General features: G+C 46.9%; 1 protein-coding gene across 5 annotated transcripts in view; it reads right to left on the bottom strand.

Annotated features, from left to right (window-relative positions):
- Positions 1–14,194, bottom strand: part of NECAB2 (N-terminal EF-hand calcium binding protein 2) — an 85,081-nt gene that overhangs the window by 57,728 nt on the left and 13,159 nt on the right. The window contains exons 1-2 of one of the 5 annotated variants that reach the window (XM_023934720.2): positions 13,262–13,504; positions 4,616–4,640 (exon numbers count right to left, since the gene is read on the bottom strand). In XM_023934720.2, coding sequence (XP_023790488.1) covers positions 4,616–4,640; positions 13,262–13,456 — 220 coding nt within the window. In that variant the 5' untranslated portion in view covers positions 13,457–13,504. Of the gene's footprint in view, positions 1–4,615; positions 4,641–9,034; positions 9,348–13,261; positions 13,505–14,194 lie in introns of those variants that run through there. The other 4 variants (XM_086847337.1, XM_086847338.1, XM_086847339.1 and 1 more) reach the window with 4 other exon arrangements.

Raw genomic sequence — 14,194 nt, 5'->3', positions numbered from 1 at the left:
CACTTAGGACATGCCTTCTTGAACATTATGAAGAACTTGAGCTCTTGGACCTCTCAAGCTGGGGCTGAGAGATGTGCCTGAAGCTTTTCTCTTGCTTGGTTTTGTTTTTCTGCCTTTTTCCAGCTTTTGGAGCCTGTGGGGTCCCCATAGCAGGGGGTCAGCAGTGGCATCACAGCCACAAAGCCACCAGGCAGAGCAGCACTGCCACTTTATGTGTAAGCAGCAGAGCTCCCTCTCCTCACAAGGGCACAACCCCACTCACAGCTGACCAGGCTCCTTGGCCAGCTTGTTGTGATGTTGATGTGCAAAGCTATTTATCTTCCCTTCTTGTCAGGGGCTCTCTGTGTGCCCCCATGGTTTGTAGTGTAGTTTGCTGTGAGACTTGTAGCACTGGGATGTGCAGACCTTTCCTTACACAGAATAGCAGCATAAATCTCATTTAATGAGCTCTTAAGTGACTAACATATCTGTGAGCAGCTATTTAAAGGACAAGCCCTACTGGGATAGGAGTGGGCACAATGCCATTGCCCTCATGGCTCTTAACCAAAAAGCCCTTTCCAAACACCAATTCCTGCTTCATTCATGCTTTTTTTTATTCCCCCCTTTATTAGCTCTGCTACGTCCTCTGCAGGCCTTCAGCTGATCATTCAGATCAACTAAAAACTGAAACCTCCTCTCAGCATTTGTACTAAATTTGTGGATTTCTTCACACTTCATTGTGTTTCATTTTTGATAACAGAAGCTATTCAGGACAGCATGTGCTGAATGGCTTCATTCCCATCCACACCTTCTCTAGATATAATTTGAAGGGAGAACCAGAACAGTTTGGGCTTGTTCTTGGTACAGAAATCACAAGGACAAGGAAGATGCCAGGTTGACTGAACCACAACTCGTCACTGGTCACTATCAGGTGAAACACTGCACCACTGCCAGCTCCTCCTGCCATTTTCTGCAGGTGTTTTACAACCATATTCCTTTTGCATCTCTCCCTTTCCAGGGCAGAGGTCCAGGGCAAACCACCTAAAGCCCATTGTCAGACCTGTGGACGGGTCAGACTGACAGCCATTTCCATCAGCAGGATCTAATAGTTACATCAAAACCCACCAAAATAAACCATAGATTAAAGCTGGATGCTCTTTGCATTTAGTTACACTCGAGGCACGGAGGTTGGGAAGTTGCAGTGACTCAGAGATTTCCAGATAAAACATCAGTTTTTGGGAAGATGCATATCTATAATGAATTGCTAGCAGTTAGGCTATTCTGTCAAAATAAAACTCTTTTAATCTTTCAAAAAGAATCCTGGGCTATTTAATTGATTAGCAGCTTTTTAATGAGAGGATTAAGTACACAGTAGATAACTCAGATGATTGACAGCTCTACTGCACCAGCCTAAAACAAGATGCCTCCGTTTTCCCAGCACACGCCAATTAAATGATTAAGTATTGTTTACTGGGACTGGGAGGATTACAAGACAGTAGGTGGATTTATTAGCAGAGAAAGGAAAAACACTCCTACACAAAAGAAAAAGATTATTTTGAATGACTAACAGCCATGCCCCTGCAAAGCATGACTAGAGCTAACCGAGTTATTTGCTCTCAGGTTACACTCCAGCCCTTCTCCCTTTTTCAGACCATATGTCAGTTTATCCAGTTATCTCCAACGTGCTCATCATTTCCAGGTGTCTTACGCAGACCATTTTCTGATTTTATCATGTAGATAGTTATAAAACTGCTTGATATTATCCCTGAGGAAAAGGTTGGGAACTTAGCTCACATTATAGACAGAATCTCACTTCTCTGGAGCAGGAGACCAAGATGCCTTTTAACGAGCAGGAGCTGCTTCATTAGCAGCCTTTTAGCACATGTAGGCACTGAATCAAATCACCTAAATACAAGTACCTGAACATGGCAGGGGCAATAACGTGGTTTAGCATCTTGCAGCAAGAACATCCAATTTTACATGAATTAACAATTTATGTGAGAAAGTTTGGAAGAAAGGGGGAGGAGAGAGATGCTCTTAAATTCATGCTATCAGGCTCCATAGTAACCGTGTCTGAACCAGCCACAGCTTTAACACAGTATGTGCCGTTTTTACCAGGCTGGGGAAAAAAATCAAGATGCTGAAAAGATTTCCTGATTTATGACCTCTTGACTGCACTTTAAATGAGACTACTCTTTAACCTTATAATCTCTTCCTTTGTGTTTTAGGTTACCCTCTAACCATCTGATCTCTGCATGGAAAAAGCTAAACTAGAACGTTGTAGTTAAACTAGATGTCAAGAGCCAAAGTTTTGTTCAGATTTTCCCCTGCCCTCTCTCTGTAGGGTTCCTCCACAGGTCTGTGAGAGTGGCTTCAGCACAGCTGAGGAAAGCCAGGGTTGCCAGCTCTGGGTAAAGCTGCCAGCACTCCCTGCCCTGGGAGCTCTCTCCCCAGTATGCCACCAGCGCTGGATAATGATCCATCTCACCTGGTTAATTAGAGGAGCAAAGTCCCTGCCAGACAGGAACCTCTGCAGGTGTGGAGACCACAGAAGCATGTTAACAGAGTAAAATATTTTGGTAATCTGTGGACTTGTGTTTTTAACAGTCTGCCCAGGGCTCAGGGCCCCATCCTGGGATTCTGACAAAAATGAAAAGTGTGAGATTTTCATTTTTCCTCAGAGGGCTGCACGCAGCACCTGCTGTGAGACATAAAAGCAGCAGGCTGATGCTTCCACTGTTCCTTGGAGCTGTAACAGGTAAAGCCATGAATAGGCTGAATTTCAAAAAATCAGTAAATTAAAGTCCAGAATGTCAAAGAGAAAACTGGGAAAAAGAGATTCCCCAGGGATATGAAATACAAAGATATTACCTCTGGCTCTGGAAACCTCTGAGCCCTAGTTTTCAGAGAGGCTGTAACAATGGAAATATTCTTGCACATCTCCTGCAGCAGCTGCTGTGAGCTGCAGGAGGCTGGAGAGGGGCTGTGGGGAGCTGTGATCCCAAAAGGCTGCAGAGGAACACACTGAGCTAATTATAATGAGTGGCAAACTCTGTTTTCCAGAGTTCATCAAATATGAATGGCTAGTGAAACTGGTCACCATGGCTAGCAAGTGCTGTGTCAAAAAAAAAAAGCAGCACCTAAATAAATGTAAGGAGAAGCACTGGAGGATGTAGGGTCCTTCAGAGGATGACAGCTCCAGGATGACAGCCAGCCCTGCTCCTTGGGGCTGGAGAGCAGGGATGCCCAGCCTGACACGTGCTCCAGTGTGTCACTTTGCAGGAGCCAGCCTGGGGAGAGGTGCCACTCCCTCTGCCTTGTGCCAGCCTGTCCTCAGGGCTCCATACAGAGGGAAGGGCAGCATGAGCCCCTGGTGAGCACCTGTTGTGCTGCCCAAATGCTGTAGCTGTTTTGCGCTGCAAACAAGAATGGAAGCAGAGATGGAGACAACTCCTTCATCAAAGAGCATCTGGCCTTCCTTAAGAGATCCAGCTATTCTCCCTGCATTGGGGGTTAGGAGAGGCAGGACAAATTACCTTCTCTGCCTGTGCTCAGTGGCATTTGTCTCCTCACCCCCTGCAAGTGCAGCCCCTGCTCTCACCCTTGGCAGCTCAAACACTTGCCCAGCACCATCTCTGAAGGCAGTCAGTCTGGTGCCAAGGGCATAAACTCATTTTTTCCTCTCCACTCTCCTTGCATCACACAACTGCTCAGCTTTTCTAAGGAACAAACTGCAGTACCTCATTACTCTGCCAGTTGCCATAACCAAGTGCCCACAGCTACATGGCATGTACTGGTTATTTGTGAGCCAGCTGCAGCACCCTCCTTACCAGGGGCAGGGAGGATACACATCTGTGAACACCAGCAGAAATCAGGTATCTCCCTTTTAAAGCTGGAAGAGAACAACCAACCTCTCCCCTGTGCTCCTCTGCACAACCCTCCCACATGTCCCCCTGCAAACACACAGTGTTTTGGTGCATATTTAATTTTCTTCTTGAACAACAGGGAAAGACTAGATACTAGCTCTTGGGATTTTATATAGGAGCTAAAATAAAACTGGTTTTCAGGGTGTGGAAAGATCCTGGGATTGGGCCCACTGTCCCTTCTTCAGCTTGTTATCTTACCAGTTCTCTCTTTCCAAGTCATTTAATGAAGACTCATCTGTGTTATTCCACATGTGAGGACTTGGCTGGGCTCAGTGCAGGTGTTTGTCTTTCCACAGACACAGGCTGAAAACACACATCAGTGTGTGCTGCTCTTTGATGTGTGGGTCCAGTCCCTCAGGAACCAAACTAATAATATCCACAAGTTAGCTCTGTTTTGCTGAGCTACTTCAAGATTACCAAGGGGTGGATCCTCATTTATCACTTACCTGCAATTTATTTTTATATTGTTTTTATGAAATTGCTCTTAATCTGGTGGATTCTGCCATGCCAACTTGCATACCAGTATCACTTCTGCTCCAAGAATACTTTTTCCAAAAAAAATAACAAAACCTTTTCTGAAGTTTTGACTGTACCAGTGTCAAACCCAGTAAACTGAGCGACATTTAAACACTTGGATGTTGCTATCAGGAAAATGGCAATACTGACAATAATCCAACTGAGAAATATGGAGTATAAATGCACAGACTTACCATTTTTGTCAGCTCTTCTGAAAATCTATAATTGAAAGAGAGAGAGAAAAACGTGTTTACTGTGTTGTCCAGCATGGAGGGTGAAGCCCTTTGCACAGGAGCACGTTCAGGGCAGGTTCAAGTGCTCCAACCCCTCAAGACCCAGTTCAGGAGCTTTACTGAGCTCACCCTCCCCAAGGCTCAGCTCATCTTCCCCAGCGCAATATAACTGGAATAACTGCTGGAAATGCTTTCAGCACTTCCAGCACCTCCCTCACTTAAGAAAGCTGAAACCATGAATCCAACACCAGAAAAATACACATGAAAAAAAATTACAACAGCCAGGCAGCCAGACCAGACAATTTCTCTGGAGTCAATAAAATCTCTTAAACCAATTTTCACAGCTCTGCATGTCTGGAAAAAAAAAAAAAATTATTTACAACACTTTTATTTTAAAGCAAGACTCCTGCGTGGGAAGGAGATTATATTTAGACTTAAAACTACAGTGTGGAGGAACAGTCCACAGAGAGGAATCAAATAGCCATTTCAGAAGGAAAAAAATTGCAATAAAGTGTAGTACTGTAGAACTTGCCAGGGAGAAAGAGAGCAGAAACAACAGCTGTTTTTCTCACCAGTCTCATCTGAGGAATAGTCCCCTAATACTGATACCAAAATCAGCTGGTCACCTGGGGGGGCCTTGCTCTAATTGAGTTTTTAACCATAGACACTAATTACACATTCATTAGCTAACCCCACTTACATGATGCATATGGATTATTTTATTTTACTTAGTCACACCCTTTATCAGAAATCCTCTAATGGATCTTTGGGGTCCATCTCCAACATCTGGTGTCCTTTTTAGGTGGTTGTTCCTCAACCCTCACTTTTGAGTAAGCCAAACATCTTTGTTTTCCATAACTTCTACTTTGTCACTCCTGCAGAGCTGAGCTGGCATCCTGTGTGTTTTGCATGACTTCTGCATCCCTAAGTTACATCCTTCATCCACCTCTCCAGGGCTGTGCTATTTTGCTCTACTGTCCTTGCCAACAAAATGCAATTAATAGCAAAAGGCTTGTGCAAAGGCTGGAAACTTACAGGTTTCTGCCAAAAACAGCTGCTAGCACAGGTTGGCCATAAATTACCAAAAAATTAACATGGGCATAAAATGTAAAATATTCTCACCATCTCTTCAGGCCTGACCCTATTAATTTGAGCAAGAGCAGAGATTTTAGTTGTACAAAGAAATTTCCCTGAGGAGGGAATAAAAGCACCAGCAAGACAGATCAGAGTCAGCCGTAAAATAGAATCTCATATTTTCTGGGTCACAAAACCATTAAAAAAAAATAAAATATCAGAAGAGAAACTGCTGCACAAAACAAGAACCCCAAGAGACAAATTGAATTGCAGAATATGCTATTTCACTGAATATGGCTTAATTAAGGAACATTAATCATTGTTTTGTCCGAAGTCCTTGTGAGGCTTTGCAGCCTGGGGCAGAGTCAGAGCAGGACTTTCTGGAGTACTTCAGCCGAGGCAAAACCCCTCTGCCTGAGCCAAACCAAAGTGTTGGGAGTCACAGAAACTGCCTGCAAGGATTGCAGCTTGTGACCACGGCAAAACTCCTCTTGTGCCGACCTCCATTTTCTAAAAGAAATTAGTAATTTTGGGAGGGAAAATCCTACCTCTCTCCACACTCACAGATTTCATTGAAGTTAAATATGGGTTTTGAAAGGCCAGCCAGTAATGGCTTGTCTGTGGGAAGAAGGGATAGATCCCAGCAGGACCCCAGCAAGCTGCAGGGCTTTAGCACCCATCCCTCACCTGTGCTCAGCGTGTCCTGCCCACTGTAGGAAATATTCCTCTTTTCATGGCTTGGACACCCCAAATCCTCTCCCCATGAGCACCTCCAGATGAGGCACTTCTTTTCCTGGATGCTGATTATTTCTAGGCTTCTTTTTTCTTCAGTACATCCTTCTGTTGCCCTTCCCATTGATTTGAAACCAAGGTATTACAGCCAGTCTAACACCAAAGGAGCAATGCCTGTCTTAAGGTCCCACGGGAGATCACCATCCCACTAAAAAATCAATAGGTAAAATGTAGATTAAAATGGGAGAAAGGCTCAACTCTGCTCCATGGAGCTGTTTACCTTGCAAGGAATACTTGGAGCAACAGGAAAAAAAAAAAAAAAGAAATGGAAGAAATGTTTAGAAATTGAAGAATTTATATCCAGCTTCACTAAGTGAATGTTTTAGGGGTTTAACTCTCCCAGATACTCCCTAAAGTATGACTATTTGTAAATGAATGTGTGGATGAAAGATCAGAGTGGCTGTGTTACTTATCAAAGTTTATCCTACAGGACCAAGCTGCTTGGCTTTTTTTTTTTATTGTTAATGAGTAAGATTTATCCTTTCAACTTAATTGAACCACCTAAAATTTGCACACACAAAAAAAAAAATTAACTGGGACACCTGGAGGGAAAAAACAATTTAAGACAAAGTCATCTGTCAGCACAGGCAGGCACTGCATCAAGGTGTGAACATTGGAATGAGCATCGGGAGCCTGATAAAGATGTAATATAGTCTGTGATAGCTTGGCAGTGCTGCCAAAAATGCTGCTGCTGTGAAGACCCAGGATTTATGTTCTAGCTCAGCAGAATGCCCTCCCCCACACAGCCCAAAAACACCCTCTGCTCAGCTCTTGGACTAGTTGTTCCACTGTGGGAAGGAGGGGATGGGCTTTCCATAGGGGAAAGGTGTGAGATCTGGGGATGGCAGGGAAACCACAGCCCCTCACAGCTTCCCTCTGGACCAGAGAGCAAACCCATAATGGTGCCAGGCTCCCAGGGAGCTGGGGGCAATGACAGCTCCTACCAGCTCCACAAGAAGGGAGCACAAGTGAGGATGCTGTGTCATCTCCAAGGCAGAGGCTGCAAGCCCATGCGCCCCGCAGCTCTGCGGGCTCCCGGCAGCTCCAGCACATCCTCACTCAGCAGCAAAGTCACTTGCACTTAGCCAAGGCAGCAGCCTGGAGGTTGGTGAGAGAGGAGGTGATGAAATATGGATGGAGATGTGTCCTGTCCTGCCAGGCCCTCAGCAGCAATCGCTTCCTGTGCCTGCAGCCGGCCCAGCACCATCCCAGGGGCGAGGGGCTCGCACAGCCTGACCAGGGATGCTCTTTCCGCTCCATCACCCCCTGTTCTCCAACCATCAGGGCACTGCATGGGTTTCAGATAGTAAATGAGGAATTATCCACTTCAGGTACCACAGCAAGCATCTCCCTCAGCAGCCATGCTTTGATGCTATTAAGCAAAATTCCCAAAGAACAGGCTAAGTCACACAGGGAGCCCACAGGATGCCCACAATATGGGCATTAACCCATTTCATAGGATTTATACAGGCAATGCATGCAGTTTGCTGTCTGTGCCATACTTAACCCACTTACCAGTGGTTCAGATGAATAATATAAACACTATTTTCTCTAGAGCAAAGAACTTTTGTCAAGATTTCCAATAGGTTTTCCCTAAATATATGTTTTTGCTATACTCTCAAATGGCTACTACAGATATTTGACTGCCAGAAGTAAGCAATTCAAAACCCTGGTGGTGGTAATAACAAACTCGAAAAAAATGATGGCTTCAAATTTAAACACTTAGTTCTGCCTTCTCAAAGCTTCTGGATGAGAGCAAGCCACACTTAGGCTGCTTAATGAAGGTTTTCTCACGAATTTTATTAAATTCACAATAGCACTCCCCTGAGAAGCCCAAGAATTATTACAGGTTTGTGGAGTTTATAATCCCTTCATCAGGTTAATATTATGTTGATTTAAAATAGAATGTAGCTGAGCTGAAATTTTTTTTCCATCCTAATCTAGGTGCAGAATTGAGGACAAACACAATCCTGTCTCATGCATGAGGAAAGCCTACAGATGAGAAAGCATCCAGAGACCTATGGACTGAAAAATATTATTGATCCTCATACAATGTTCCTGCATTCCTCTTCTGGCTTTCTGTTTCTCTCTCTACAAGTTTTGACACTTCCTTTGTAGTTCAGACAAGGTTTTATATCAGGCATGGTCTTTAGTTCTCAAACCTGAGGCCTCAGTAGGAATTTCCTCTCCTACAGCCTTTCTCTGTTGCTCTTTCTGGTGAAAATGTGAGAAAATAATGACCTGAAGCTTTGTCACTTTGGACTATGTCTTTAGACATCCTCAGCCTTATGAGCATTCCCCATGCAAGGAGAAAGGTTTTATTTAGGTGTTTCAGTATGGAATATAGCACTGGTGTAGAAATACTGCCCCATCTGCAGTGGTTCCTCACAAAACAAGGCTGCTGCAGAGCTCCAGGTCTCTGGGCATTTTCCCACTTCAAAGAAGATCCTTTTTCCCTTCCTCCCCAAGAGAAGAGCAGCTGACACCATGTCCCAACTCTGCTTTTGCTCTTACCTTCTCTTTAGACTTTACCTATCTGTCCTAAATTAAAGTTGCACAAGAAAGGTAGGAGTTGCATCTGATGTTCTGACCTGGTGACGTCCAGCACTAGAAGTTACTTTTCTGTTCAGCTTCATTTCAAGCACCCACTTCCAAAGCCCTGAAGATCAGAGGAGAACAGATGGACTCTCCTGTGTGATTATGTACCTTGCAGTGAGCAGTTCCTGAAGGAAGAGAGCCTGGCCTGCCCTGGCCTCCTCTCCAGCTGTGCCTGCAGGTACAGCTCAAGGGAGCGATATCAAACCACGGATTTCACAAAGGGAGGATTAAGGAGGAAGAAAAAAACCCTCCCAGTTCACTCACAGTGAGAAGGTAAACAAGGACAAAGGAAGGGGAATGAACCAACCTTGAAAAAAAACCCCAACAAACAAAATGAAAACAGAAGCAAAAAGGTCAAAACAGAAGAGGAGTGAGAAAGGATTCCTGGGATTCTTGTTGCTGCAAGAGCCTTGCAATTAAGGGCTGCACTGGAAATCATGTCATTGACAGAATGGTTGGAAAACTGGCAGTTCTGGATCTACACTTGGAAATGCACCATAGGCACAAACCAAATTCTCTCTATCTTCTATCCAGGCACCTCACTCAAACCCATGGGGCTCAATTTGTGGCATATTTGGCCACATAAGCGAGATTGCAAGAGGAGCCACAAGAATGAGAGATGGATTTGAAATCATCTTTGAAGAAAAAATCAGATAAGGATCAAAATTAGTTTTCAGCAAAAAACAGGGTAGATAAAACAGAAAGCTTCATCTGACCTGAAATGAATAGCAGCTGTGTTCTTCAGAAGTGTTTAAAATAAGGCCAAAAATCAATGCATTTTGTCCCCATTGGCAAGAAAGGAAGCAGGGAGGCCAGTGCTGCCTGGAGCTCACTGTCCTGCCATGGGGATGCTCATTCATAAGCAAGGCTGATCCTTATTTTAGATGCCAAGCAGGAGGTGAGCCATGAACCAGGAGCATCTTCACCTGCAGCTGCTGTGACTGACCAGGCCTCACGTGCTCTGGAGTTCACACCTCTGCTGTCAGCACAGGCTTTTGGCAGTGACAGGAAGGCAGGAAGAGATGAGCAAGGACAGTAGATCAGCCAGCTCTGAAGCACTCCCGGACAGAACAACTCCTGCCTAGACATTTCCTGTGCCTAGAGCCATCCACCTCAGCTCTGCATAGCATGTGCACTCACTCACTCTCAGCAAATGCAATCTCACACTGGTTTAGCCACAGAGAATATACACACACATAATATATCCTCCTTTTCATAAGCATTGTGACATTGAGGATTTGTTCTTGACTGGAAATGCCACCATCTCCTCTTACAGATTGCAGCAGCACTGTGACAGTCTGTCCATGTGGGTGCAGAAAGCATTAGATATCCTGTGTCCATCCACAGCCTGTGGTGTGAGTGGGAATACCTGCTGCAGATTGCACATGCCTCCAGCCCTGAGCCTCGGGCTTGCAGCTGGAGCAGACCCAGAGAAGGCACCCGAGGGCAGGCACAGGATGGGTACAGACCCCTGGCTCAATCTCAACCCCTTATGATGATTTGACCAATGTTGTAAGAGCTGACCATTCATTCATTCATTCATTCATTCCCAGTGAACATTACTCAAGTTTTTAAAATCCTTTACCTAAAAGGCCAGAGGCAAAATAAAAGATGAACACTGAACCTAGCCCAAAGTTAAGCCTCCAAGTGGCAGTAGCCAGGTCGATGGCAGAAGACATCCTACCCCGTTGTTGTGTTTTGTACCTCTTCAGCCCTCAGTTTTGTCCCACAACAGCATGGTTGTGTTTCTTTGGTGGAAAGGGCACAGGGAAGTTTGTTCTGACACACCAGACACCCTCATGGAGGAGTCAGAACAAGAACACTGGGGATGGATGAATTAAAAGAAGAGGAAGAAGTGACTAAGGTACTATTAGTGTCAGAGCCATTTTATCTAATTCATAACCAAGCCCAAGCTTTCCCCTCCTCCCCAGCCCCCAAGAAGCTGCCTACATAGCACACCAGCTCATGAAAACGTGTTAGCTAAACATAAAATCTTACAGGTCTTTTACTTCATCCTCCCCCATGGAGAAGCCATGCAGTGCTGCACGGCTGGGACTCACTGCTTCCCCAGCACATCCACCAGCAAAAATGTGAAGGAGTTAAATGGAAAACAGGTTATCATCCCTGAGCATTCAGTGGGATGCTTGTTACTTTCATGCTAATGTGTGAAAATTAAGCTAAATACGTGTTCCCCGTGTTTAAACCCTTTGTATGAAAGGGGGGTCTGGCAGTGCACTTGAAGAGCCCATCACAGCGAAGCCACAGCTTCAATAGCTTTGCTATTGTGCCTGAAGAAAAAGGAGAAAATCAGCTTCTAAGGAAGGAGGGAGAAAAAAACCCCTAAGCCCTCAAATCTTACATTTCCAGAATCCATTTCTACTTTCAGCAGGTGAGAGAGGGCTCCCAGTACCATTGTAAAAGGAAAAAATGATCAGGAGCTGCACACCCAGCTCTATTGTACTTCCCACTGAAATAATACAGTGCTCTACTGTTTCCCATTCTGAAAGTTCATGGCTCTTTCCCTAAGCTCAAATCATAAAGTGGAAAAAGGAAAAATCACTTAAAGATAGTAAAACTGAATGTAGAAGATACCGTTTTGGTGGCAAAACACTTCTAGCTCAAGAAACCTTTCACAAAAATTTAATATTGCTTCCTAATTGCAGCTGCCCACCTGCTGGCCCTTCCACCAGGCAGGAACATCCATCAAGTGCTCTGCTCTCTGAGCTGCTTTTGACAACCCACTAGAGACAATGGTTCCTCAGGGAACCAAAATGCTTTTCAGCTCAGGGTGCTCAGAGATGGAATGAGTTTCGGACTCTCCAGCCCACGCCAATGCCTACAGGTTCAGCAAATTATTTGCAAAATGTAATGGCTTGCTTTGAAGAGCTACTACTGCCTATCCTATCTCCAAGGAGAGCATGAGTTATCCTTTACTACAGCAAATGCCTCAGTAGTTTATTTTTGCATTCACTACTAATTTTTTTCTTTAAAAAAAAAAAAAAAAAAAAAAGCTAAGAGATAGCAAGACAGAGGATCTATGTGTTTAATTACTGGATGCTGAAGAAAGACTGTAATTACACCATTTGCACTCTGTCTGATTCTACCCCATTCTCCCAATTCATTTAAGTGCAATCAGCCTCATTAGCTCTCTAATCAGAAAGCCTATAAATACAGCAATCGAGGCACTGAGCACATCCCTACCAGCCCCTCCAAAACCAGGATTAAGGACCTAGAGTGCATCCCCATCCCAGCTGGTGGAGGGGATGCAGGACCTGGGGAAAAGGCTGCAGAACCTGGTGTGCACACCCACACTCAGCCCATCCAGAGGGTGCAGGAAACAGGGAACCGCAGTGCCCAGCCAGCCCAGAGTTCAGATCCTGGCAGGGAGAGGGGTATGAGCTACATCTCCATGCCCATCCGGTAAAAAACAAGGTGCAGGACTTAGGAGAGGAGGTGCAGTACCCGGACTGCATCCCATGCCCAGTCCAGAAGATGCAGAGCCGAGGTGCACCTTTGTCCCAGCTGTCCCAGAGAGTGCGGGGCAAGGGGACAGGGGACCCAGGCCACCCCGACAATCTGTGGAGGTGCAGCACCGGGACAAGCGGGGGCTGACCCGGGCTGCAGCCCCCTGCCCCAGGCAGTCCAGGGGCACAGGATCTGGAAAGGGGTTGTTAAACCTGGGCACCCCTACACCGAACCAGCCCGGCAGATGCAGGACCTGGGCTGCATCCCATCCCCAGCCGGACTCGGCACCCGAGGAACAGCCCTGATGCCGAGAGGCAGGGGGGTGCGGGACACGGGGTGCAGGACACGGGGTGCAGGATCCAGGGTGCGGGATCCGGGGTGCGGGATCCGGGGTGCAGGATCCAGGGTGCCGGGGCGCTCAGGATCCAGGTGAGCCGAGAAGCCGGGCTGCAGCCTCCTGCCCAGCTGCTCCAGGAGATGCCGGACCCGGGAAAGAACGGCGGTGCCGAGGGGCTCGAGCGGCTGCGGGACACGGGCAAGAGCATGCGGGACACCCACGCCCACCCAGCCGGGGATTGCAAGACCCGGCTCCAGCCCGCTCCCGGCCGGTCCGGGCAGCGCGGCTCGGGAGGAGCATCCCCGGCTGGAGCCGGGATGCGGGATGCAGGGAGCACTCACATCGAGGATGACGGAGGTGCCCTTCCTCTGGGCGGCGGCGCCCGGGGCGAGCAGCTCCCTGTCGGCGAGGCCCTTGTCGCCCATCCTGCCCGCCGCCCAGCGCAGCAGCCCGTCCAGCCCGCGCAGCGCCGGCGCCGGCTTCCGCAGCAGCTTCTGCACCCCGGCCCGGCAGTAGCGCGCTGCCTGCTCGCACATCGCTCAGCCCGGCCTCATCCCGCCGCCGGGACTCCCCCTCCTTCTCCTCCTCCTTCTCCTCCTCCTCCCACAGCCGCTCGGGGCCAGCGGGCGGGCCCGCGGGATGCTGCCCCAGGAGCAAGGGGGGAGTTTTGGGGCGGGGGTAGGTCAGCCCCCCGGGCTCCAACGAGAACCACCCTCTTAGGGAATTTATGTCTAAAAAGACTATATCCGTGTTCTCTCCCCTCCACAGCCTCTCTACACTCAAAGACAGATTTTAGCAGCTCTTTGCGAGGGCAGAAGAGAACAAATTTGTTGCTAGTAAATAAAACTTGCCCCGGAATCCCTATCCCTCCTCCAAAAAGTCCCTATTCAGTGGATAGTCAGCGATTCCAGGTGGGGTATTGCAACATCTGTGGCTACAGCACTAACCACAGTGCTCAGCTGGAAAATACTCCTGACCTGTAATTCTGTGTTGTGAGGACATTTATTTGAGATGCTCCTGTGCTCAGTTTCATGGGTCAAGATTTAGACTTGCAGTAGAGGCAATAAGTCTTCTGGACAAAATGGCACTAAATAATTTAATTTCCCACTCCACAGCTGAGGAGGTGCTCCCAGTTTGAGCTCAAACCTGGAAAAGCAGGAGAGCTCATACCCAGAAACTTGGAGGTTTCCCTGGAGTTCTGGAGTAGCCACAGGCTCCAAATGTCCTTTCCCGCATGCAGCAGCCAGACCCGCTCATTGGCAGCTCTAGAGGAC

Source organism: Cyanistes caeruleus, chromosome 12 (assembly GCF_971803275.1).
Source record: "Cyanistes caeruleus chromosome 12, bCyaCae1.hap1.1, whole genome shotgun sequence".
NCBI lineage: Eukaryota > Metazoa > Chordata > Aves > Passeriformes > Paridae > Cyanistes > Cyanistes caeruleus.
This window is presented reverse-complemented; position numbering and strand designations above follow the sequence as displayed.